This window comes from Oncorhynchus masou, chromosome 17 (genome assembly GCF_036934945.1).
Source record: "Oncorhynchus masou masou isolate Uvic2021 chromosome 17, UVic_Omas_1.1, whole genome shotgun sequence".
In the NCBI taxonomy this organism is placed as follows: domain Eukaryota; kingdom Metazoa; phylum Chordata; class Actinopteri; order Salmoniformes; family Salmonidae; genus Oncorhynchus; species Oncorhynchus masou.
In genome coordinates, this window is record NC_088228.1 from 34,903,705 (window position 1) to 34,928,188 (window position 24,484).

General features: G+C 42.1%; 1 protein-coding gene across 1 annotated transcript; it reads right to left on the reverse strand.

Moving 5' to 3' along the window:
• Positions 1–985: 985 nt before the first annotated feature.
• Positions 986–23,015, reverse strand: LOC135558208 (hepatocyte nuclear factor 6-like). The gene is made up of 2 exons (XM_064991936.1): positions 21,956–23,015; positions 986–1,687 (listed from the first exon to the last, which is right to left on the reverse strand). The coding sequence occupies exons 1-2, from the start codon at positions 23,013–23,015 to the stop codon at positions 1,305–1,307; spliced, it is 1,443 nt and encodes a 480-aa protein (XP_064848008.1). The 3' UTR covers positions 986–1,304.
• Between the last annotated feature and the right edge of the window lie 1,469 nt (positions 23,016–24,484).

Consider the following 24,484-nt stretch of genomic DNA (forward strand, 5'->3'; position numbering starts at 1 on the left):
GAATGATTTGTTGGTTGCTATGGCACTGGCCACCCACTAGGGGGCATGGAAGTAGTTGCACCTGCTCTCTCTGATTATCATAAAAGGGTAAATGTCATTGGCACTCAAATTATATTGTGACGTTTGACCCTTGTGTTTGGCCACTAGAGCAGGGCAGTCCCCTCCTGTTACCTCGATAGAACACTCAATAAGGTCCAGATTTTTCCCATTTGATTGTAACTCTTTGGTACCTGAACATACCCTCCAGTAGCTACATAGTTAACAGCCATACAAAATATGGAATCTTAGTCAAATCAAATCAAAATCAAAATATGACTATGGATGATAGTCTTTGGACATGTCCTCTGTTCCCAAAACAAAGCAGTTCAGGCTGTGTGTGTGTATGCACATGTGCATATGCGTGTGCGTGTGTCTGTCTCCCCATGTCACCTCTTCTTCATCTGCGCTGACCTGAAAGTGCAAAATAGGTGAAAGCAGTGTAATGATTGTTCTCCTGGTGTTTGGCTTTCACCTTTCTAGGTATTTTATATCAGTGCAGATGAAGGAAAGGAGACAGTTAGACTATTGAGATGTGTGCATGGAGTCAGATACCTCCTCACTCGCAACAGTGTGCTGAAACGACCAGCAGGTGGCACTGTTGCACTTACATGGCAGACCAGATTGCTGCAGAGAAACCACACTACTGGAGTGTGATTGTACAAACACATTACACACACACACAAGCACACATGCAAGTACATAGCATACACACAAACACACAGTGAAATGTGTGTTTTTCTGACTGAGCAGAAGAAGAGAGGACATGTCTGACTGTTTATCCTTGCCTGTTTTACACACATGGCCACTGGTGCTGTGCAGTCAGGTCTATTGCCATGGGGTTGTCTTTGGTGTATTTGCTTGGCCCATTAGTCAAAGACATGAGCTTGTGGATTTATCAATCCCAAAAAAGGGAGACACAGCTATTCTGTGGGACTTATTTTTGTTGTTTTTTGGGGTGGGGGGCGGCAGATTTGCTTGATTTAGAGACAGATTTGCTCAAACCAATACACCATTCCGCTCTCAGACCTGTTGGTTTCTCTTTGGTTTCTGATGGACAAAACAAAATGGAGTAAAAGGTGAGATACCTCACAAAAAGAGAACACGTTCAGACCAATGGTCATAGACACCTGATTCAATTCATCAACTATTCATCAAGACCAGGAGTTGAATCAGCTGAGCTGGACAAAAAGCCTGCACACCAGGGTCAGTGACCACTGCTTTAGATCCAAACCCCTCCATCCTCTCCCACCCCCTTCCCTTCTCTCTTATTCCTTGGAGAAGGTGGTAGCAGAGGAGGTACCCGGTTGCGCCGTGGATGAACCGGCGTTGTTGTTGTTCCCATGAGCGTGCATGTGACCGTGCCCATGCACGTTCCCATGCACACCCCCGTGCTCGTTCCCCTCAACGCCTCCGGTGGACCCCCAACGGTCGTGGCAGCGTCGCCGTGCATTCATGAAGAAATTTGAGACGGTGGAGAGCTCCAGGCCCAGCTGCTGGCTGATGGTGATCTGCATTTCCTTGGAGGGCCGGCGGTTCTCCCTAAAGATAGCCGCCAGCGTGCGGCGCTGCAGGTCGGTGAAAACCAGCCGCTGTTTCTTGGGGACCAGGTTCCTTTCACGACCCTGGTCCTGCTCCTTCCGCTTACAGGCTGGAGAAGGGGAAGACAGAGGGAAAAGAGAGGGAGAGAAGAGGGGGGGAGAGTTTAGTTTCCTCCTGTCTTTCCTGCTCTTTCCAAGTGTATTTCCCCCTATACTGTTGAATTTGTCCCTGATTTTACTGGTAATATTGATAATGCAAAAGTCTATTTCAAACAGGAATGTAATTATATAAAATATTCAATATTGAAGGAGGGATGCAGGCAGTGTAAAGAATGGGGTGGATGGATAGATAAAGTAAAGTGGGATGGATGGATGGATGGATGGATGGATGGATGGATGGATGGATGGATGGATGGATGGATGGATGGATGGATGGGTGGATGGATGGATGGATGGATGGATGGATGGATGGATGGATGGATGGATGGATGGATGAAAATACATATATTTCCAGGTGGAATGATGGTGAAATAGAGGGATGTAGGGATACAATGAAGGACTGATATAGTGAAGGGACAGGGTGTTTAGGTGATGGAGAAGTGAGAGTGATAGGGTGGGAGGATTGCGGTGCGTGGTTCAGCTGTTGGTTCACCTGCACCTTCTTGCAATTGCTAATAACCTATCCGCAAATGCCCAACTATATGTGATAAAGGGAAAATCTGACCCTAACCCGCAAATATAGAAAATGCACTGTAGGCTACAGTCATAAACAACAGAACGTTTTGTTGACAGGGAGTGCAGGATTTTTTGTTGTTGCCTAATTTACACATGTTTCTGCTTATAATTTACTAATTTTTATTGGCTATTTCAAAAAAGCTTGGGATTATAAGGTTCTTTCTGCATTTTTGTCAACATGTAGTTATTGACATTTTCTTGTTCTGTTCAATGGTCTCTACCTATATAATACTCTAAATACCCAAATTCATGTTGATAAGTTAAAAAGAATGCAATATAAAAATTGCTGACACCATTCAAACCGGAATTTTAAAGCCAGTTATTTCAGAATCATCTTTTTGCAGATAGAACCTTGTAGTCCCAAGCTCTCCATTTGTTAATCATCTGTCTATAATTGGATACATACAGCATCTCTTCTGTGAGTATACGTTGCCCTAGAAGACTAAATAAACCTTTGATCACCACAATAATGCCATAAGTCGATAGAATCAACACTTCAATCCAGTTGACATCCGTGAAGTTTTCTCTGTCATCCACGCTTCTTTCGCGGAGTAAAGTTATTTAGGCACCGGGGAGAAAATGCAATAACAAAAAAAATGGGAATGATTTTCTGTGCAAAATTTCAAAATGACATCAGTTTCACCAATTGTATTAAAATAAATAGAAAGCTGTGAAAGAGACCCAACATGTTTCATATAATATTTTAGATTGGCTTGGATGCATATTTCATGTGGTTGAATTACTATCAGCTTTTATGATGCTGGTAAAGATAGAGCCCCAGCAGATGGTCCCTAACTGTGCAATTGCATTCTCTGAAGATGCTGAAATAAATAAATAATATTTGTCCACTCCTGTTCCCAGTGTCAAAATGTACATTTAGTGTATCATTTTACTGCAAGTAATACTTAATTCGGCAGGTGTTAATATTAAGGCAATGTAAGAGGTTATAGAACTACAATCAGTGTCCAGATTTCAGTTTCCATTTAAACAATCTGAACTGTAGGCTACAGTTACCTTGAAGTGCCTTAGGCCTATTTGAAGTCCCCAACTTGTGTGACTGTAAAATGTGTAAAGCGCCTTATAATTATCACACATAACATCGCCAGCACTGCTATCATCCTCTTTTTCCACTTCACCACATCTTTCCCAAACATTCGGGCAGGGCGGTCTGTCCACCCATCACTATGGGTGGACAGACAGATGACAATAAACTGAGGATGGGAGGAGGGGTGTAGAGTTAATTACCCAATGTAGACATGATGTGATTTTGAGAGAGACATGAGTGGGATGTGAAGGGGGCAAGGAAACTGATTTTTCAGCTTAACTGAACTAACTAATGTGTGTGTGTGTGTGTGTGTGTGTGTGTGTGTGTGTGTGTGTGTGTGTGTGTGTGTGTGTGTGTGTGTGTGTGTGTGTGTGTGTGTGTGTGTGTGTGTGTGTGTGTGTGTGTGTGTGTGTGTGTGTGTGTGTGTGTGTGTGTGTGTGTGTGTGTGTGTGTGTGTGTTTAGGGTTAGGTTAAGGTTTACGGTTATGTGTTAGGGAAAATTGGAATTTGAATGGGAATCAATTGTTTGGTCCCCACAAGGACAAGGACGTTGGTGTGGTATAAACTGAAGATCGTGAAAGAAGACAAATCTCAACACTTGTAATTGAATTATCACGAATCAGAGTAATCTATTACAGCTTTTCCTTTTCGCTTTATCACTGAGGTATGCAGGTAAAGTAACGGGTGGAGCATCAGACTTTCTTCGCGATTCAGCCTACAAAGGTTGGTTGGCAGTGAAACCTGCATGTCATTGATAATTGCATTTTTAGTTTATTTCTATTGGTAATCACTGTAGTTTCGCCTACACTATGAGATGTTGGAACTGGACCATACTGTTTGCCTTTGCTGTGGTCGGCATTTTGTTCATCTTTAAGCTGCATTGGTAGCTTTTGGAGCGGTGGAGTAGAGAGTATTTTATTGCTTTGTCGGGTGCAATACCAGGCCTAGGGTTTCTGAGCCGTTCTGTGCTGCTGGTCTAAAAGCTGCAATGATCGATTTTCCGCGGTTTTCTCCTGAACACGTGGTTCAGTAATCAGGCTTCCCTTCCCCACCCAATTGATCCGTATTGATCTGCGAGCCCGCGGTGTGTGTGCGCGCGCGCATGTGCACCCGTGTGTGGGCTTGTGCACGCGCGCGCGTCCCACTCACGGCGGGAGAGAGAACCTGAGCGAGCATGTGACAGACAGCCAGAGAATAAAGGGTTTATCTCGGGAGGGAAAGCAGTTGTGGACAGACTGCCAGAACCACTACAATACATAAGTAAAATACAATAGTGTAAAATAGAATACATGACTACAATAAAAGTGGACGGTGTATGATTGCTATCCCCATGAGCGTACCACCCTTCCTTCAAGGCCATGGATGAGGCATGCAATTATTTAAATCCAGACCTATGACAGGCTTGGATGAGGCATGCAATGATTTAAATCCAGACCTTTGATAGGTTTGAATTCGCCATGCCAAAAGGTTTTTCTCCAGGTGCATGAAACAATGAGGATATTTCCTGCGATATTTTCTACGAGAACCTATTGCCAAATGCTCAATAAACATTATGTTTCTTTCATTTGATTACATTGTGAAAGATGTCTTCAATGATCACACCTTTTATCACACATATTATAGAAATGTGATGTTCAGTTAATTTTAATGGGTAATGCATGTGTATTGCCTAATGTGACTATAGTGTAATGTAGTGTAATTTTAGAGTACTCGAGCATTTGAAACATGTATCTAAAATGTTGTTGGAATAACTGATTGATATAATTGTGTTGTGTTTTGGTGATTAAACCAATGTACTCATTATATTTCACAGTAAATGTATATTTAGGATCAGTAACCAGGTTTCCATCCAACGTTTTTATGTGAGTAAAGTAGGTACATGTCGGATAAAACATTTAATGACAGTGCTGATGGAAACAGAACATTTGTCAAAACATTCCAAATGTCAAAACAAAATAAGCTAGAGAAGGTGTGATCTTTTTGTGTGGGTAAAGTTCATTATGCGAGAAATGTTGGCGGGAAACGCATTTATGGCCAAATAGGCTATTGATATAATAACCATCATATCGAAATAACTTTGGAGTCAGTCACACAAAGACATGTGTGTGGTCCTCCCACTACTATTTTATCAGCCTATATATTAAATGAATGATGATGAACTTTACAGGGTGGTGAAAGTACATGGTGATGAGCTTGATGCTCCTTTCCAATAATTATCCAGGGTTTTATTCTATTAATTAATATCAAGGGTCATAACGCACAGTCTTTTATCCCTAACAAGTCAATCTGATATAAATATTTCTGGTGGGAAAATGCGCATATTGTTTTTATGCGGATTTTAGAATATTCGCATGAAAATCTGTCGCCAATTGGATGTATACAAACACAATTAATGCACAATGAAAGGTTTTGAATGTAAGACTGGTTGCATTACAAGTGTTTACAGTTTGGAGTTTAAAGAGTTTTGAAAAGTCATCACATTCTTGTGAAAATATTGCCAAAGCTGTGGAACAACACAAAGGAATGTCTTTCCTCCTCTCACAATGTGTGTGTGCGCCTGCGTGCATGAGTGTGTGTGCGAGTAACGATCTCTGCAATGTTGAGGTGCTGTATGAAGATTATGGATGACTGAACGGCAAATTTAGACAACACCAGTAAACAAATATGACTGTGTGGAGTTGATCAATGTGTGTGTGTGTGTGTGTGTGTGTGTGTGTGTGTGTGTGTGTGTGTGTGTGTGTGTGTGTGTGTGTGTGTGTGTGTGTGTGTGTGTGTGTGTGTGTGTGTGTGTGTGTGTGTGTGTGTGTGCGTGTGTGTGTGCGTGTGTGTGTGTGCGCTGAAACAGTGGCATGAATTGCAGATCATAAAAGAAGACTAATCTCAACACTTTTAATAAACAAATTACGAATCAGAGCAATTTCTATTGCTTTTGCTTTTAACATAATCATTGAGGTGTATACAGGTAAAGTAACGGGTGTGGCAGCAGACTTTCTTTGGTTGGTCGACAGTGAAAGCTGCATGTTCGTGTGTGTGTGTGCGCGCGCGCGCGCGTGTGTGTGTGTTTGTCTGTGTCTGTGTCTGTGTTTGTGAATGATTTGACTGATTTTTTAATGCGGTTGATGTGTGTGTATAGCCCTATACTGTACAGCTTTTCCTTTTAAACAATTTGACTTCAGATTCCGACGTTTGTCCAAGTTGGTCCAATATGTAAAATTCAGAAGTTTTCCCAAACGTCAAATTTCAACGGTTCAGGTTGGGATAGGGTTACGGTTACAACAGAAACAACTGGTTAAGTTTAGGTATTCATTCCGAAGGGTTAAGTGTTAAGGTTTGGGATAGGGTTACGACATTGCTAAATTGTAATAAATTGCCTTACCTCCCTAATCTTACCCAAGTTACACACACATGATATATATTTTTTTCTATTGTGTTATTGACTGTACATTTGTTTATTTCATGTGTAACTCTGTGTTGTTGTCTGTGTCGCACTGCTTTGCTTTATCTTGGCGAGTTCGCAGTTGTAAATGAGAACTTGTTAAATACCTGGTCAAATAAAAGTTAAATAAAAAATAAATAAAAAAGGGTAACACCAGAAAAAAACTTGACGGTTAAGTTTAGTTATTCATTCTGAATGGTTAAGGTCAGGGTTATGGTTTGGGATATAGGCTAATACTTTTATTTAAAAAATATATAAACGCATGGCTTGCACTGGAATTTAACATCCGACCCTCGGTCCGGAGCTCGTGGACTACTTGATGGTAATAGTGCTCACCATTTTCCCTGGTGGCAGGGTCCCTAGTGGCAACGTCCTGGGTATCTGGACGGAAGTCAATTGCCTTGGATCTTGAGCAACCTGACTGATACCGTAGGCTATGTTTGTGGGGGAGCAATGTGAGTGTGTGTGGTCTGTGTTTTTGTCTCTGAAAGCAAAGCATGTTAACCCTCATACATCACCATTACTCCAAATGTCTTGCAATTTATTTTCTGAAATGTATTTTCCATTCAATCTCATATACAGCACATTCGGAGTATTCAGACCCCTTTACTTGCTTCACGTTTTGTTGCATTATAACCTTATTCTAAAATTGATTAAATATATTTTTCATCAATCTACACACAATACCCCACAATGACAAAGCAAAAACTGTTTCTAAACATTTGAGCACATTTATTTAAAAAATATAAAAAACAGAAATATTCCATTTACATGAGTATTCAGACCCTTTACTCAGTACTTTGTTGAAGCACCTTTGCCTCAATTACAGCTTCAAGTCTTCTTGGGTATGACGCTACAAGCTTGGCACACCTGTATTTGGGGAGTTTCTCTAATTTTTCTCTGCAGATCCTCTCAAGCTCTGTCAGGTTGAATGGGGAGTGTCGCTGCACAGCTATTTTCAGGTCTCTCCAGAGATGTTCGATTGGGTTCAAGTCCTGGCTCTGGTGGGCCATTCAAGGACATCCAGAGACTTGTCCTGAAGCAACTCCTGGGTAGTTTTGGCTGTGTCATTGTCCTGTTGGAAGGTGAACCTTCACCCCAGTCTGAGGTCCTGAGCACTCTGCAGCAAGGTTTCATCAAGGATCTCTCTGTACTTTGCTCTGTTCATTTTCCCTTGATCCTGACTAGTCTCCCAGTCCCTGCCGCTGAAAAACATCCCCACCCCATGATGCTGCCACCACCATGCTTCACCGTAGGGATGGTGATAGGTTTCCTCCAGATGTGACGATTGGCATTCAGGCCAAAGAGTTCAATCTTAGTTTCATCAGACCAGAGAATATTGTTGGTCATGGTCTGAGGGTCCTTTAGGTGTCTTTTGGCAAACTCCAAGCGTCCTGTCATGTGCCTTTTACTTAGGAATGGCTTCCGTCTGGCCACTTTACAATAAAGGCCTGATTGGTGGAGTGCTGCATAGATGTTTGTCCAGCTGGAAAGTTCTCCCATCTCCACAGAGGAACTCTGGAGCTCAGTCTGTGTGACCACCGGGTTCTTGGTCACCTCCAAGGCCCTTCTCCCCTGATTGCTCAGTTTGGCCGGGCGGCCAGCTGTAGGAAGAGTCCAAGTGGTTCCAAACTTCTTCCATTTAAGAATGATGGAGGCCACTGAGTTCTTGGGGACCTTCAATGCTGCAAACATTTTTGGTACCCTTCCCCAGATTTGTGCTTCGACACAATCCTGTCTCGGAGCTCTACAGACAATTCCTTCAACCTCATGGCTTAGTTTTTGCTCTGACATGCACTGTCAACTATGGGACCTTTTATAGACAGGTGTGTGCCTTTCCAAATCATGTCCAATTAGCTGAATTTACCACAGGTGGACACCAATCAAGTTGTAGAAACATCTCAAGGATGATCACTGGAAATAGGATGCACCCAAGCTCAATTTCGAGTCTCATAGCATAGGGTCTGAATACTTATGTAAATAAGGTTATTTCTATTTTTTATTTTAATACATTGGTATAAAAAATAAAAAAAATAAAAACGTGTTTTCAATTTGTTATTATCAGGTATTGTGTGTAGATTGATGAAAGAATATTATTTTTTAAATCAATTTTAGAATAATGCTGTAACATAACAAAATGTGGAAAAAGTGAAGGGGTCTAAATACTTTCCGAATGCACTGTATGATATCTCTCAGGTTTGTTTGTTCTCCGCAGCCCTATAGGTTAGTAATTACTTAACTAATTGTGTCTCTCCAAGTCTCCAGTTTGGCATTAACAACTGCTTACGGACCCACACATACACGTCACACTTCACACTTCAACTCTATAGTGTTCCTCCCTTTCCTCACCCTTTCCCCCCTAAAAGCAAAGCAGCAGAAGTCCATCCACTCCAGTCTGCTTCGTCTGTTAGCTCCCCTTGTTGTTCTCAATTGTTTTCATTTGTCCTCAGATTGATAGTCCCCATATTGATTGATCTACGCTTCAAAACCATTCCATGGAACGTTTATTCAATTCATTCAGGCTCGGCCATGCCAAGCTCTCCCCAGGCTTTCTAAGTGACGTTCCAACCCAACTCAATACTGACTAATGTAATGACTGAATACTAGTGCTAATATACTGATACTTCAATACGTAATGCCTGTTTTCAAACAACTGCTGCTACCGGCCATTTTACAATGCCAACACCACTCTCCCCTTCCTTTCTCTCCTATTAGCTCAACCAATAACATCGCAAACACTTGTGCGGCAGACCCCAGGGTGCAGTGTTGGCCTACATTGGAAATCTTCTGTAGAATAAGTTAACACTTACTTATAATGGTAAATATAATATATTATGTTTGAATTCAATATTAATATATTAATATATCATGTTAATATTACTAAAACGAACAAAGGACTGGGAGGATTACATATTATTATATTGGCCCTACAGATGCAGGCTATATTATCCAGAGATACATCTCTCGGGTTAGGCCTAATTCTAAATCAACCCAACTTAATCATGCACCATTCAAACCGCGATCTGTAACTTTCAATTCCAGTCAAAGGTGCTCTCTGCTTTTAGTTTTGGTATGACTGCCAATGGGTTATTAGAATCTGTTCTAACCAGCCCGAAAATTTAACTCCAGGGTTACCAGGGCATTCAAATAACTTAGATTTTCTATATCCATAAAGACCCACACTGAAAACATACTCTTCCCTACCAATGCATTATAATTTGTTTGTGAAAATAGCAAAAGAAAGAAAATTTGGCCTCCCTTTACTCATCATAATCATCACCTTTACATGGACACGGGATGTCACACACTTAAAGGGTAGGTAACATAAACGTAACCACATGTAAACATATGGATTTGCATTAGTATACACATCATAAATCCCAATGCAAAGTTATACCTCACTTTTCTATTTTTTGAGTTATTACATAAAACTGATCAGAATTCCGAAAAATACGGAGGTCATGTCGGAAAATGTTTTTCCGGGGTGTGATGTAATATGGAGGACCCTGCAAGCCAGCCTACTCCCTGTTAATGTAAACTCCAGCAGAAATAACTTCAAATGTAAAACTTCTAATGAAACCAAATCGTTTGCACCCATGATTACTAGTTTCAATTGAATTTTCAGCCAATTTACAAGCAAATATTTAATGAATGTATTATTGTTACAAATCAACTTACAAGGTTGCGATCCAACTAGCCTGCTAATATTAGCCCTACTAGCCTGCCAATGATACATTAGCACTGAATGAGTCAGCCAGCTGCTATCAACATCTAGCTCCCAGCTACATTAAAGTAATCCAAAGTTTTGGAAATACATAACACTATCCAACCAGTTATCAAAGATTGTTAGCTATAGCCAGCTCATGTTAGCTATTTAGCCAACTAGCTATTAGCCTAGCCACCCTAGCCAACCACCATGGTTATGGTTGGCAACATAGAGCCCAACTACTGGAGACCTGCTAGAACACAACTAACACACCTAAAACATAACCGCAGATTAAAAGCAAAGAGCAAGCAGAGACCATCCGATGGTAAAACTTTCAAAAGAGTGCAGTCTGAGTTAGCTCCCAAAGCAAGGGGGAGGTGGGTGCTTCACTGGGCCGAAATCCAACATAGATAGATTTCAGATATCAGTTAGCTAGCACGCTAGTGCTGAGCCAAGGTGGGAAATGTTACAAAACTCCCACAGCCTTCACAGAAAACATGCCAAAAAGTTGACAAAACAAAAAAAGGAGAACAGACGAGTTACTACACAATTAGATCAAGCAGATATGATTTTCTCTTTCGTTTTGAGCCCACGGCAAGAAAGCATCAGAGCCTGCCATGCCAATGGGTTTCCACTAGATAACACATCCACAAAGTCCGGAATAGCATGAGGTGTGGCTAACATTAACCAGCTTGAGCTAGCTTCCAGGCTAGCATACGAACTCGGTAGCGCAGAATAGATCCTCCATATGTAGTTGAGAAATAGTGCATTGTCGGTAGTTTAGAAGTTATATGGAAATAAGTGAATAAATACGCAACAACCCAAAACATAAGTGTGTTTGTACTTATAGGTAACCAGATCGTGACTACACCTAAGTTACTAAGTCTTTGACCACACTGTGTTGTTAAATTGGTGAGTAAAAAGTCAAGCTTCTTACCCTTTAAAGATGAGAAGGGTAGCAGGTAGTTGGTCGAATTGTACTTCCTTACTGTGAGCTATAACTCTTGACAGTGTGCAGGATATGACAGAGATGTGAGAGGTAGATGGGGCATAGTTATCCAGGGTTCAGAGTGTAAGATAGTAACATAGGGCTTAGAGCATTGAGAGATGGTTACCTTATAGGGATTTCCTTTGGGCTTGGTATCATATGAGGGACAAACATGCAAATATAGATGTGTTTGTGAAATAAAAACCCTCCATGTTCCGAGCACAGTTTTGAAGAGAGTAACTAGATTTGTATAGGTTTATTCAATAGCAATTGTATAAATTGTAAGCTCATCTTAAACATTTGCATAATAGGCCTGAAAGAAGATCCAAAAAGGCATGTGCAAACTACAAATATATTGACCGAAACGTTGGTGAGCAAGTGATTATGTATAAGCAGCAGGGGTGGAACAAGTACCCAACTGTCATACTTGAGTAAAAGTAAAGATACCTTATTAGAAAAAGTCAAGTAAAAGTCAAAGTCACCCAGTAAAATTATACTTGAGTAAAAGTCTAAAAGTATTTGGTTTAAAATATGCTTTAAGCATCAAAAGTAAATGTAATTGCTAAAATGTACTTAGGTATCAAAAGTAAAATAATAAATCATATCAAAGTCCTTATATTAAGCAAACCAGATACCACCATTTTATTGTTTTTAAAATTACAGATAGACAGGGGCACACTCATTCAGACATAATTTACAAACAAAGCATGTGTGTTTAGTGAGTCTGCCAGATCAGGGGCAGTAGGGATGACCAGAGATGTTCTGTTGATGTTCTGTTGTGCGTGAACTGGACTATTTTCCTGTTCTGTTAAGCATTCAAAATGTACAGAGTACTTCTGTGTGTCAAGGTAAATGTAAATGTAAAAAGTACAACATTTTCTTAAGGAATGTAGTAAAGTAAAGTTGTCAAAAAAAGAATGCATTATATCTCAGCCAGGTCACCCATGGTTCAAGTCAGTATTCAACGTCCATCAATGTCTGAAGACATCGGGAGATGACGTGGAAACTGGCCACTAGGGGACAAATGAGCGCTGTGAACTTCAAGCCTGTTTCAGTTTTGCTTGAGCGTTGTGGATGGGCATGGCGGATGGGTGTAAGCATCTGCCTCTGTTGGTGCCCAAGGTTGCATCTTGGAATCGAATAATAAAAAGTTGGTTTTGAGAAAAAAATGTAACCTTAACCCTTACCTTAACCATTCGCAGTTAATGCCTAATCTTAAGATTTAGGAGTTAATGCCCAAACTTAACCCTAACCTTTAAATTGTGGGGCTCCGAGTGGTGCAGAGGTCTAAGGCATTGCATCTCAGTGCTGGAGGCGTCACTACAGACACCCTTGTTCAAATCCAGGCTGTATCACAACCGGCCATGATATCCAACAACATTGAAATTTGACATTTGGGAAATATGGATGGAACACTTTTTAATTACACTGTAATTAAGGAATAAATGTGAATTGCTTGGACAATTTGTTTGCAGTATTACTGTAGTGCCTTGTTGCAAACAGGATGTATGTGTGGGGTACAGAGGTGACGTAGTCTTTCAGAAATCATGTTAAGCACTATTATTACCCACAGAGTGAGTCCATGCAACTTATTATGTGATGTGGTAAGCACATTTTTACTCCTGAACTTATAACACAACAAAATGTGGAAAAAGTCATGGGATGTGAAAACTTTCTGTGCAATTTATTGAAGGGCCCTAACGAGTCCCGGAGATAGGCTATCCAAAAGTCAAACCAACTTTGCCACTGTTCTTTTCAACTTAAGTCATTTGATAAAATTCTCACTACAAAAAGAATGGTCAGTATATGGGGCATTAAACAGTAGACCGGTGCAGACTCTGCAACATGGAAACAGAATCAATAGAGCATCTCTTTTGGTGCTGTCCATCTATGGCTTGTTTTTGGAGTAAGGTCAAGGAATGGTTGTTGGGTCATAATATCGGGGTGTGAATGAACCTGCAAACTGTATTGTTGGGGGATTTGAAGGACCACAGTCAGTCAATAGGAAATATCATTGTACTCTTTGGTAACAACAGAAATGTTGCAGATGGGGAGGTTCAAGTCCCTCGTGAGACACCATGGGAGAATGGAGGGATGTATTGCAAGAGGAAATGGTAGAATGCCAATTTACTGGGAAAGATGGGGTGATCTGTGGCTGGAATTAACGAGTGTTGGGATAAATGCACAGTATAAATGTTTGAGGTCCTCCAATCAGGGGTGAGGGTAGGGATGAGTTTAGTTATGTAATGTTTTGTGTTTAGTTATGTATGTTTTGTGTTTTGGTTTCACACTGTGACTGGTGTGTGTGCTGGTCCTGATGATTATTGGTGCGCTCGCTTCCATGCCCACCTGGGAGTCAGGCAGAGCTTGGTCCTTCCCGCCCTTGGAAAATCCCTTTGGGCTTTGGGTCAGGGGCTTAGCTCTGCAGGCTTCTCGGGTGGGTGGGAGCAAGTGCACCCACTAACCAGAGTACCCGCTCATGGGAGAGGCCATTTGTATAGTATTTGTATTGTTTTGTTGATGTTTTAATAAATGCAATTGAAAATATAAATTTATATATATTTGTCACTGTCACACACCAGCTGAAGCTAATTGGAGACACCCACATCAAACCACACCCTGAAACCAGCCTAGGTTTGAATTCAGACATAGCCACAACCATTTCAAAATGAACCTACTCTAAAACAAAGCCAAATCAGGAAGTTCAGTAGCCCTTTACAGTAAGTGTGTGTCTCTCTCTTGCTCTGTGTGTGTGTGTGTGTGTGTGTGTGTGTGTGTGTGTGTGTGTGTGTGTGTGTGTGTGTGTGTGTGTGTGTGTGTGTGTGTGTGTGTGTGTGTGTGTGTGTGTGTGTGTGTGTTTCATAACTGACCGCACCATGCTGCTATAGTGGTGTGCCCCTGAGCCTGGGCGTGCCTGGGACCGAGGCAGGGGCGGAATGACGTGATCGCGTTTTGCGTGCGGTGAGATGAGCCCTCTCCCTTACCGGCCGGACTACTGCAGGCGAGAAACAGTTTATGTCAATCAATCACTGTCGGTCACACCTCTGGGATCTACGCTCATTGGTTGTCTTGATTAGAGCTCATATATTGCTGTAAAGTCAACGGTTGGATTTCCACAAAGACATGCAACAGCAACTGTACAGCCGTCACAAAATATTACATTAGAAGCTGCCGTAATTAATAGAAAATTCTTTGATTTCGATTAATCATTTCGTTAATTTTCATGAAATCCTGTGCTTTCTAATGAAGTCTACAAGCCAAGCATTATTGCATTTGAATTATCTTCTACTTGCTACACCACCAAGCGTTCACATTTTAGCCAGCATTGGCTATTCAATGCAGATGTTTTTGCAAACTATAATAATGCATGTTTGGAAAAATAATTCACAATAATTCTAAATATATTCACAATTTAAAGAGCCTACTTCCTGTAGCCATTTGGTATAGGCATAGTATTCCCTGCTTATAAATTAAAAGAGACACTTCTGCTGTTTTCTCGATAGGACAATACGGTTTCTGAATAGTTTAGTCTGCTGTTTATTAGTCTGTTATGTAATTTAAAAGCTATCCTATTGCGCACACGAGATTTGTTCAAAGCAGTTTATTCGTATGGTGTTTATATGGTGTTTATAAGCTATGGGTTTGAAAAGGATATGCCTAAATATATTGCATATAGGTCACGGGCTCTTAATGCTAAATTAATTTGGCTATTGGGTTCAAATAAGGGCTTTTAGAGCCCCGAAAATTATTTCGTTTTTTCTCCAAATTATGGAAAACGTTTAAATAATAATAATTTGGAGGGGGAAAAAATCATAAATGAATAAAATTAGTGAAACAGAGAAATCGGTGATGCGTATTTATTCATACAAATGTTCATGAAAAGAGGGAAAAGTTACTGACGTGACTATGCGGATTCGTGTCTTTAAAAATACACTCAGAAATTGTATGGATTAATCCTATCATGCAGGATTGAAGTATTTACATCATAGTTGTTCCATTTATTTATTTTGACATTTTAGTCGAATAATTGAATCCTTAAACCGGTTATATTATGCCAAAGCAATGTTGCTGTTGCCGTTGTATTTTGTTTTCCTCTTCGATTGCATTTAATTGAAGTTGTGTGAATTAAGTGTTATGATTGTACATTCTAAACCTGAGAGAAGGTGTCAACCCCACTGAAGATATTAACACACACACACACACACACACACACACAGGTTTCAAGTTTCAAGTAGCCTAGTGATTGCACTGCAGGGTTTACAAAACTGAAATGGGGAATTTGGGGAATATGGACTGGCTAAGTCAGCTTGCCAGTTTTTGAAGGGGTACAATGTTGCCAACAAATAGAAATGGTTTTATTTATCACTTCATTTATTTTTGATGAAATCCTGTGCTTTCTAATGAAATCTACAAGCTCCAGTGAGAATGCAAATACGAATGCTGTTGTCCTTTGACGCTAACTCTGTTCAGAACCACAAACAACGCCTCGCCAGCCGACATAACTTTTACCCAGAACTATGGACAACGCTCAAAGGTGCGCACAAAAAATACTAAACCTTGCGTGCGCCAGTTTTCGCATAAAGATTGGTATTTATAAAATGTGAACTTGACGCAAGAGTGTGCATTTCTCAGGCCATGTGTATGCTTGTGCAACTTCTAGTGGTCCATTTTGCAAGCAAATATTGTTATTTTGAGGGAAATGGAGATGATTGATGCACGGGAATTATAATAATTGGGAGGGTAATAAAAACATTCCAAAGTAGGCCTAATGATAAAACAGGTGCATTTGCCGTTGGTAAGGAGATCACATAGCAGCATGTAGCCTAATGTGTTTCTTCTACATTTAGGCCTACATTTTAGTCGTTTAGCAGATGCTCTTACCCATAGCTCATTTAATAGCCAAGCATGCTCGAAAGTAATTTAGACTGGTAGCCCATTTAAAAATATTTGGTATTCGTAGGCTATAGTATTGCTGTGCGATAGTAGCGCGATATCATAGACTATTTCAATTCAGCGCCCATATATACAATAGCAGGATAAACAAAATATTGAACAACATTTCATATTTTCCTTAGAAGTGTGTAGTATGCGCGGCCAGTGTTTGGCACTTGCTAAAGGCGGAATGCCTTTTTAGTTTGAAAATGGTGCAACTCAATATTAGGAAGGTGTTCGTAATGTTTGGTATACTCAGTGTATAGAATGGCTCTGATTTATGTAACGTGCGCCAGTATGATAAATCCCAATAATTTGTTGAGCACCAAACGAAAATTCTAGAATCTCCATGTATGCCAGAATTTAGTGAGAAATGTACTCACGGTTGATAAAAGAGGCCCCAGTCACCCAAACAGTCTACCACAAACAGCGCGCATAGGCACTCTGAACACTCTTCCGTACCACGGACAGCGCCTCATAGGCACACAGAACACTCTTCATAACCACGGACAGCACCTCATAAGCATACCGAATACTCTTCAGAACCCCAGACAGCGCCTCACTTGCCGAGAGAACTATGCACAGAAGAACCCTTGACAGCGCCTTTCCAGCCGAACCCTCACAGCTGAGCGTGTCATTCGACCTCCATCTTCTGATTATTGACCTAATCTACTCAGGTTTACTGACTTCTCAACCTCTTCATATTCTGTGTTTGTCCACGTTTTTTCTGAATAGAACTGATCCTACCCAGTCTTTCACAACATTTTATTAGGCTACGTAATTGGACAGCATTTAGCTTTTATTTTATTTTTGTATCTAAAATTCTCAAATGAATTCCTCTATTAAACCCAAAATGTGAATATGAGACGTGTATATGTCATGCAAATATTGACTTATTGGCCTTTATATAGGCTACATGCATTGTTTTTAGTCTACTGTATGGAGGTTACTGCATTGATGTAGTGTGGTATGCTCTGTGGTCCAGTGCATGCGGGTGTTACCAAACATGTGGTGTTTGTTTGGTGGTAGTAGGGAAGACCATTGATGGGAAAGCCTGTGATGCAGGGGGGCTGAGGAGGAGTTGGGACAGATCTGCTCGGTTGGCGCTGCTGGTGCAGTGCCAGAGATGGAGGGAGGGAGGGAGGGAGGGAGGGAGGGAGGGAGGGAGGGAGGGAGGGAGGGAGGGAGGGAGGGAGGGAGGGAGGGAGGGGGGAGGGAGGGGGAGGGAGGGAGGGAGGGAGGGAGGGAGGGAGGGAGGGAGGGAGGGAGGGAGGGAGGGAAAATCGATTCTGATTCAGAGGGAGTCAGATAAGCCTGAACAATGTATAGTGCAGACACACTCTATAACCCAATCACACACGTACACACCACACACAAGCGCGCACACACACACACACACACACACACACACACACACACACACACACACACACACACACACACACACACACACACACACACACACACACACACACACACACACACACACACACACACACACACACACACACACACACACAGTGAAATGTGCTTGCATGCCCACATAAAGATGCATTACATACCCCATAAACCATAACAACCTTTAAAAATCTAATGACATCACAACCTTGGATTGCATTGAGGTCGATTTGCTGACATAAGCAGAAACAGATCATTACCATGGCTGACTACATACACTAGAATCCCCCTGTTAAAAAACACTGCCTTCGTCTTGTGAGGGTTATTTATATTTAGATCTTCCTTCTTGGCCAGGCAGCCTTTCTACAAGAGATTCTTTATCATAAAAGGACCTTCAAGTTTCAATAAAAGTTCAATTAGAAAGTGTTTGAATATTAGTACGCCGTCGGAGTTAACAACACATTTAAACAGTGCATTCTTAAGTAACCCAGTTATTTTACTGTCTGAGATGTGATTTTGTTATTTTCCTACAGGTGTAAAAACTGCATGTTGTACACACTTTTGTTTGTAGCTACCACACATATGTTGGGTTGTGGTTGACGCTGCGTTTTGTTAACCACACATTTGACTTTGCTTACCCAGAAACAAATCTGTTACAAGGGCTACACCACTCATCCTTCCCTCTCTCTTCTCTTCCCATTTTCTTTCTACTCTCCTCCATCTCCCTCTCCCTCATTCTTATTAATTATTAAAGTCTCTATTGATCCTTTCTCTACCCTACCTCTATCTGCCTGTTGACACAAAGCCCAAACTCACCAACCCTCAATCAAAGCCTGCTCTCCCAGCTGGCAGTGTTAGGGTATGGGCGCCCCCACAACACAGAGACTTTGTATCTAGTGTTATTCCAAAAATGTATCTCTATCAATCCATTCTGTAGATCACATTTCTAATAATAACAACAACACAATTCTGAGCATTGAACCCCTATTAATATAATCAAGCAACATCTGATGTCACGAAACAGAAACCTGGGGCCAGCTTCTGAATAAATGTTCCCAGCTGTCCGTTCAGAACCACAGCAGTCTGAATCATCAGGACCAAGGATAGCTGCCTAACTGGCTCTATATATCCCCCCAAAAAACACTGCCTTTGTCTTGCGAGGGCTATTTCTATGTAGATCTGCCTTCTTGGCCATGTCTCCTTTTTACTCAATTATATGAGTTGGGACTAGGCTGGAGCAAAAGCATGCCAACCCTGTAGCTCTCTTGGACCATGATTTGTGACCACTAACTGACACAGTCGCAGAGAAAGAATGAACCACAAAGGCAACTGCGGTACACCATTGGCCGAATCCTAACTTAATATCAGTGGGCAAAAGTCAAATTCACATGTACAGACAGAATACTGCTAGATGGATTTGCTACTCGCAATTATTTGCCCATTTTGTCATATTTTATCAGATGGTTCTCCTTCTATCCTCCAGCTTTATCCCTCAACTCTTTGTCCTGCAGTGTGTGGGTTTCCAATCCACTAAAGCAGCCAGTCCAGTGCTAGCGGCAATGGCAATCATAATGGATTATAGGTTGCATTTTTGTGCAGAGGAGGGAGAGACAAAAGGAGGGAGAGAGAGAGAGCGAGTGAGCAAGAGAGACAAAGAGGGAGAGAAAGTGAGACAGAGGGAGAGAGAGAGAGAGGAAAGAGAGAGTGGGGGTTGGGAATTGGAAGCAGCTTTATTGATCTCCTATCTGCGAAGCCAGGCAAACAAGGAAAGGACAGAGCTACACTATGAATGGCCCTCTACACTGTTATGGCTGCTGGCTACAGCTATCTGTCTTGCGTTTTCACTATTTATTAAATATGCTTCCTATAAGGAAAAGGTTGCACCTGTATCCGGTCTATGGCTGTACAAGTTCAGACAGCTCTAACACTGTCTGACCTGGAGCTTGTGATCACAACACCATGTATACAGTGTGACAGTGCAGAGGAATCAGTTATTGACTGTAACACTTGGGGAAATCATATCACAATCTGGTGGTGTCAACACCATCTCCAACAACCTGCTAGAAGCTCCAACACCTTACCAAAGTCTGTCCTTACGGACCCCTGAGCTAGCCTGCTGATCCAGTCTGAGCTTCAAAACGTGTTTGTGTTGGTTCAATGCCTTTACAAATGTGTATGGTATGATAGCGAGATTGGTGAGATCAGCATTTCCACTTAACACATGCTTGCTGACACATACACACACATACACACGCACAAAGGCTTACGCACACACTTTTCATGAGTCTGTAACTCACTAGCCATTCAGATGTACCTGAATTAATTGAAAACTGTGGTCTGGGAGGGACACTAAAGTCAACCCCTCTGGCCGCTATTGACAAGAGAATTTACACACGCCTACACATTGGTCAGAGTGATTTTTATTTTACAGATTAGAACAGTGAAAAGCCACAGATGTAAAGTGATCACATAGCCTGTACGTTTTGTGTGGTTTTGTTGTTTCAAACTGCCTGTTTTTAAGTAAATTGAAAAAGACATTTGAAAATATTAAAGCATTGGCCATAAACGGAAATTCCTAGTAATTTCTTAAATATAATGTCTGGACTATTCTGAAATTATATAGGATGAGGACGATAGGGGATGCCCATTTACTCATTGGTGTGGACCGAACATGAAGGTTTTTGCCTCAAAACACCCCCTCCTGTTTTACACAAAAAAATATACATCTTCTCTGAAATACGATAACCATTTGGAAAAACAACTTTCCCTATAAATGTGGATTATTTATTGATTAAATTATTGTATTTTTTTGTCTTACACTCATTTCGAATGCCTCTTGTTTTTAAACTATTGATTGGACAGTGATTAAAATGTAAAACCATAATCTGATAAATTAATCAAACCAATTAACTGCAGAGAGAAAATCTAATAAAAATAAAATGGACGCGTTTGTGGCCTTTATTTCGATGATTTAGGGTTGGCTGGAGGGCCTGTATGCCTACTAGTATTGCCAAAAGCAAGAAATGTCCTTTGAACGAAAATACTTTGTATTTTACTTGAGTAGTAGATGTGTTTCTATGCCCAAGGGATGGGCCCCCATAGCATTTTAGATATGGCATGAACTAAAACCCGCGTCATCGAAGCAGCGGGAAGCCAGTTGTAGACTGGCAACCCATATGTAGTCTAATTTTAGACCGTTAAGGGTCTAAATGAAAAGCCGGCGCTGCCGTGTGGTTGGCTGTCTTTCAGGTCGGATTCGAATATTGATTCGGGTGCCACATTTTAAAGGGTAGAGTGGGACGTAGCGTATTGATCAGCAGCCAGAGGTCACGCGCCGCTGACGCGCTCTACTCCCGCGCGACTAGTTTATATGCCTCCATGTTCAAGCTGGTGGAGCACACGGGACCCATGAGAGCGAGTGACTGTGTAAGTTACATGTTTGGAACATATGGGATTCACTAGAGAGACCCACGATGGACAGGGTGACATGTTTTAGACACACACACACCCGGCCTGGCGCGTTAGAGAGCACACATTCCCGCTATCTCGAGGACCTTTTGGACATAATACACCCAGAGTCTCATATTAGCCTTATATGACAATGCACGGGACCTCTCAGTGATTATATTTGGCTATATGGGTACAAAAACCCTGTTAACATTAGGCTGAGGTGTAAGACAGTGCATGCAGCTGGTTTCTCTTGCAACGTGTCACACCACATATGGTGACATGGATACCATGCAATCACTTTCACTGTAACGCAGATATCTCTCTAAAACGGTGATTTAAAGAGAGAAAGATTCGCTCTGAAGTTCTCCTGAAAAACCGTTTAGGCTACTTGGTCTCGTGAGTAGCTTTGCTCGCAACCGTTTTACACTGACCGCTGTCCATGGTGCTGAATCGTTTGGAAGTTGAGATTTTGTCTGATAAAGTTCGCTAAGTCTTTAGCATAAAACAAGTGCTTTGTATAGAATAGCAAATGTATTATATAAGCCTATACAGATAGCTATTTAAATAGAGCGAATTTGACAAAAGCGAGAACGTATACTTTTAATAAGCGCAAAACGTCAATTGGTTACGATTGACTGTTCAATACGAAGCCCACACGACATAGGCAGTGAGACCAGGTGCATCTTACCAGCCAACCGAAGGGCAGACATCCGCTGAAACTCGGGCTCCTGGAGCCACTTCCACATCCTCCGGAACGTCTCCCTGCCAGACTTGAGTTTACTCCATGGCTTGGGGTTCCGCAGGAGATCTGAGAGGGTTCCTTGGGACCGACATAGGATCCTCTGTGCGAAAATCGCCTGGGGGATGGAGTAGCGCTTCAGCTCCGCTGTTATCCGCAGAGCCACCTCCTTGGTGTTGATCTCCTCCGCCTGCCCACCTGACCCTCCTCCCTGGCCGGCCCCAGCGCCGTGCCTCTCCCGCTCCGCCAGCATCGCTGCCCCATTGGCCTGGGAGTGGAGGTGGCTGTGCGTATGGTGCATCCCGTTGAGGTTGGAGATCATGCCGTGCCCATGGCCACCTAAACTCCTGGCAATGTGCTCCTCGCTCCGAGACAGCATAGTGGTGTGGGACTCGAAGCCTGTCACGGGGGAGAGCATCTTGGCATCATTGGAGAGGTGAGCACTTGGACCGTAGGCTGAGAGCGTCTGCTGGGAGTTGTGCAAAGAGCCAAGGCCGTTGGACAGCGGGGAAAGGGACCCATGGCCCATGCTGGACATATCTTTGGGGTAGTGGCAGTATAGGTTGCCCATAGACGCCAGCCCCCGGTGGTCATCCCTCATTAACGTGAAGCTCCCGCTGACATTCCCCGCGGAGAGTCGCTGTTGGGCGGCTGCGTGGTGGTGGGAGTGTGGGTGGTGGAACTTGTCGGAGACGGTGGATATGGGAGGTAGGTGCTGGAGAGGTGTCAGTGTGGTGTAGGTGTTGCTCAGGCTCATCCCGGACTCGCACATGCTCATGGCCGGGTGAAGGTGGCCGGAGAGCGACGAGGGGTCTGTCCGGTAGTCCCCGGTACCATCCAGTATCGAGGCCATGCTGGACACCATCGCCGACCGGCCGTGCGCGTGAGAAACTAGGTTCCGATGAGAAGGGGCGGAGGACTGCCGAGCGTGTGAGGAGCTCATCAGGTCCCCTGCCTGTGAGTGCGAGACGCCGTGAAGGTTGCCAAGGTTTTCCATTGTGACTTCCATCGCTGAAAGAATATATATTTCCCGATCCCACCTCCCTCCCCTCCCTCTCTCTCGCTCTCTCGCTCCTTTCAGTCACACACACAAACAGACAGAGGCGCGCGCCCACTCTCCTCCCTCTCGCTTTCCTGGAGCGATAATATTACCAAACGAATTTTTCCCCAGTCAATCCAACATGTTCCAACAATTTATCTTGATCCAAAGTGGTTAAATATCGAGTATAGTCCTCGTCCACGTTACATGTGTTGGTGTCCTGTGTTATAGGCGCTCGTAGGCTACATCTCATCCCTTGTCCAACAGCGCTTCCACTGAAAACTGGCTGAGCCGCGTGTCAGTGTGTATGTGAGCGCGCCCCCTGTGTATTTAGAACTGTGCCGGTTACGCGCATGATAGTCGTGTGGGATTCACAGACAGACCACACTGTAGTGGTGTGTGAGGAGTATATAAGGACTTCAAGGCATGCACCTGTGTGTGAGTGAGAAAGAGAGATTTAAATGTAAAAGTAACAATATATCTCTCTGAGTACTTCATTGCAGTATATGCACAATTACATTTGATTCACTCCACACACAAGTGCCCCTTCTAAATAAACTTTGTTTCCCACGGAGTGAATGGTTTGGCATTTATGCGCTTAGTGATAAACCTGATCAATGTATTGATTGACAGAGATTAATGACGTGGCCTGGCCCAGTTAGGGGTGGAGGGATGGAGAGGTCACAAAGTGAGGATCCTAACGCCGTGCATGGCGATGGTAAGGAAAAAGAGTCTTCTGTTCCGAATCCTTTCCCTCTAATCTCCAGCCAGCATTCTGAGGTTCACTCGGCTGGTACGTAGCTATTTGCTCGTCACAAAAGACAGCATGGACATGTGAACGTAGACTTAATAAACAAGTTGGTTATTCTATATGAAATGCTCTTTTATAGTTCTGATCTCGCGCAAAAGCACGTTTATATTGTTTTCGGATATTTTCAGAACTTTTGACCGTAAGATTCCATTCTACTAACCTTCTTTAATTTATCAGGACAGACTGGGAAATAATCAAATGTATATAATAATACAAATAATAATCATAATACTTGTTTATAGCATTTGCGAATGCAACATAACAATTGCTTTATAATTGCTTGTATTTGGGAACTTCATTTTAACCGTGCGGTTTCAGATGGTATTTTCATGATTTACAAAGGCATACTTTCTGGTTACTTATTTCAGATCATTCAGCACAATCGTTTCTCCATTAAATCTGAAATAAACAAAATTGTTTTTATTTGGTAAATATTATGTAATTTCAATTTGATCATACAGTATAAGTAAATACCAGGCAATAGACCATACATTGAAGCGTATAGGCCTTGTCCTGAATAAAGTGGGTATAGGTAGAGGTTTCACTGGTCACACTGTTGCAGCTTCCAAAAAAGTATGCAGTGTGTGAACGTGTATCCCAGGGTTAGCCTACTCTGCTATCGGAAATA

Coding starts and splice junctions, on each gene's coding strand:
- LOC135558208 (XM_064991936.1), bottom strand. CDS start 23,015: ATGGAAGTCACAATGGAAAACCTTGGCAACCTTCACGGCGTCTCGCAC. Junction 1,688..21,955: donor GTCTGCCCTTCGGTTGGCTG/GTAAGATGCACC, acceptor CCCCTTCTCCAG/CCTGTAAGCGGAAGGAGCAG.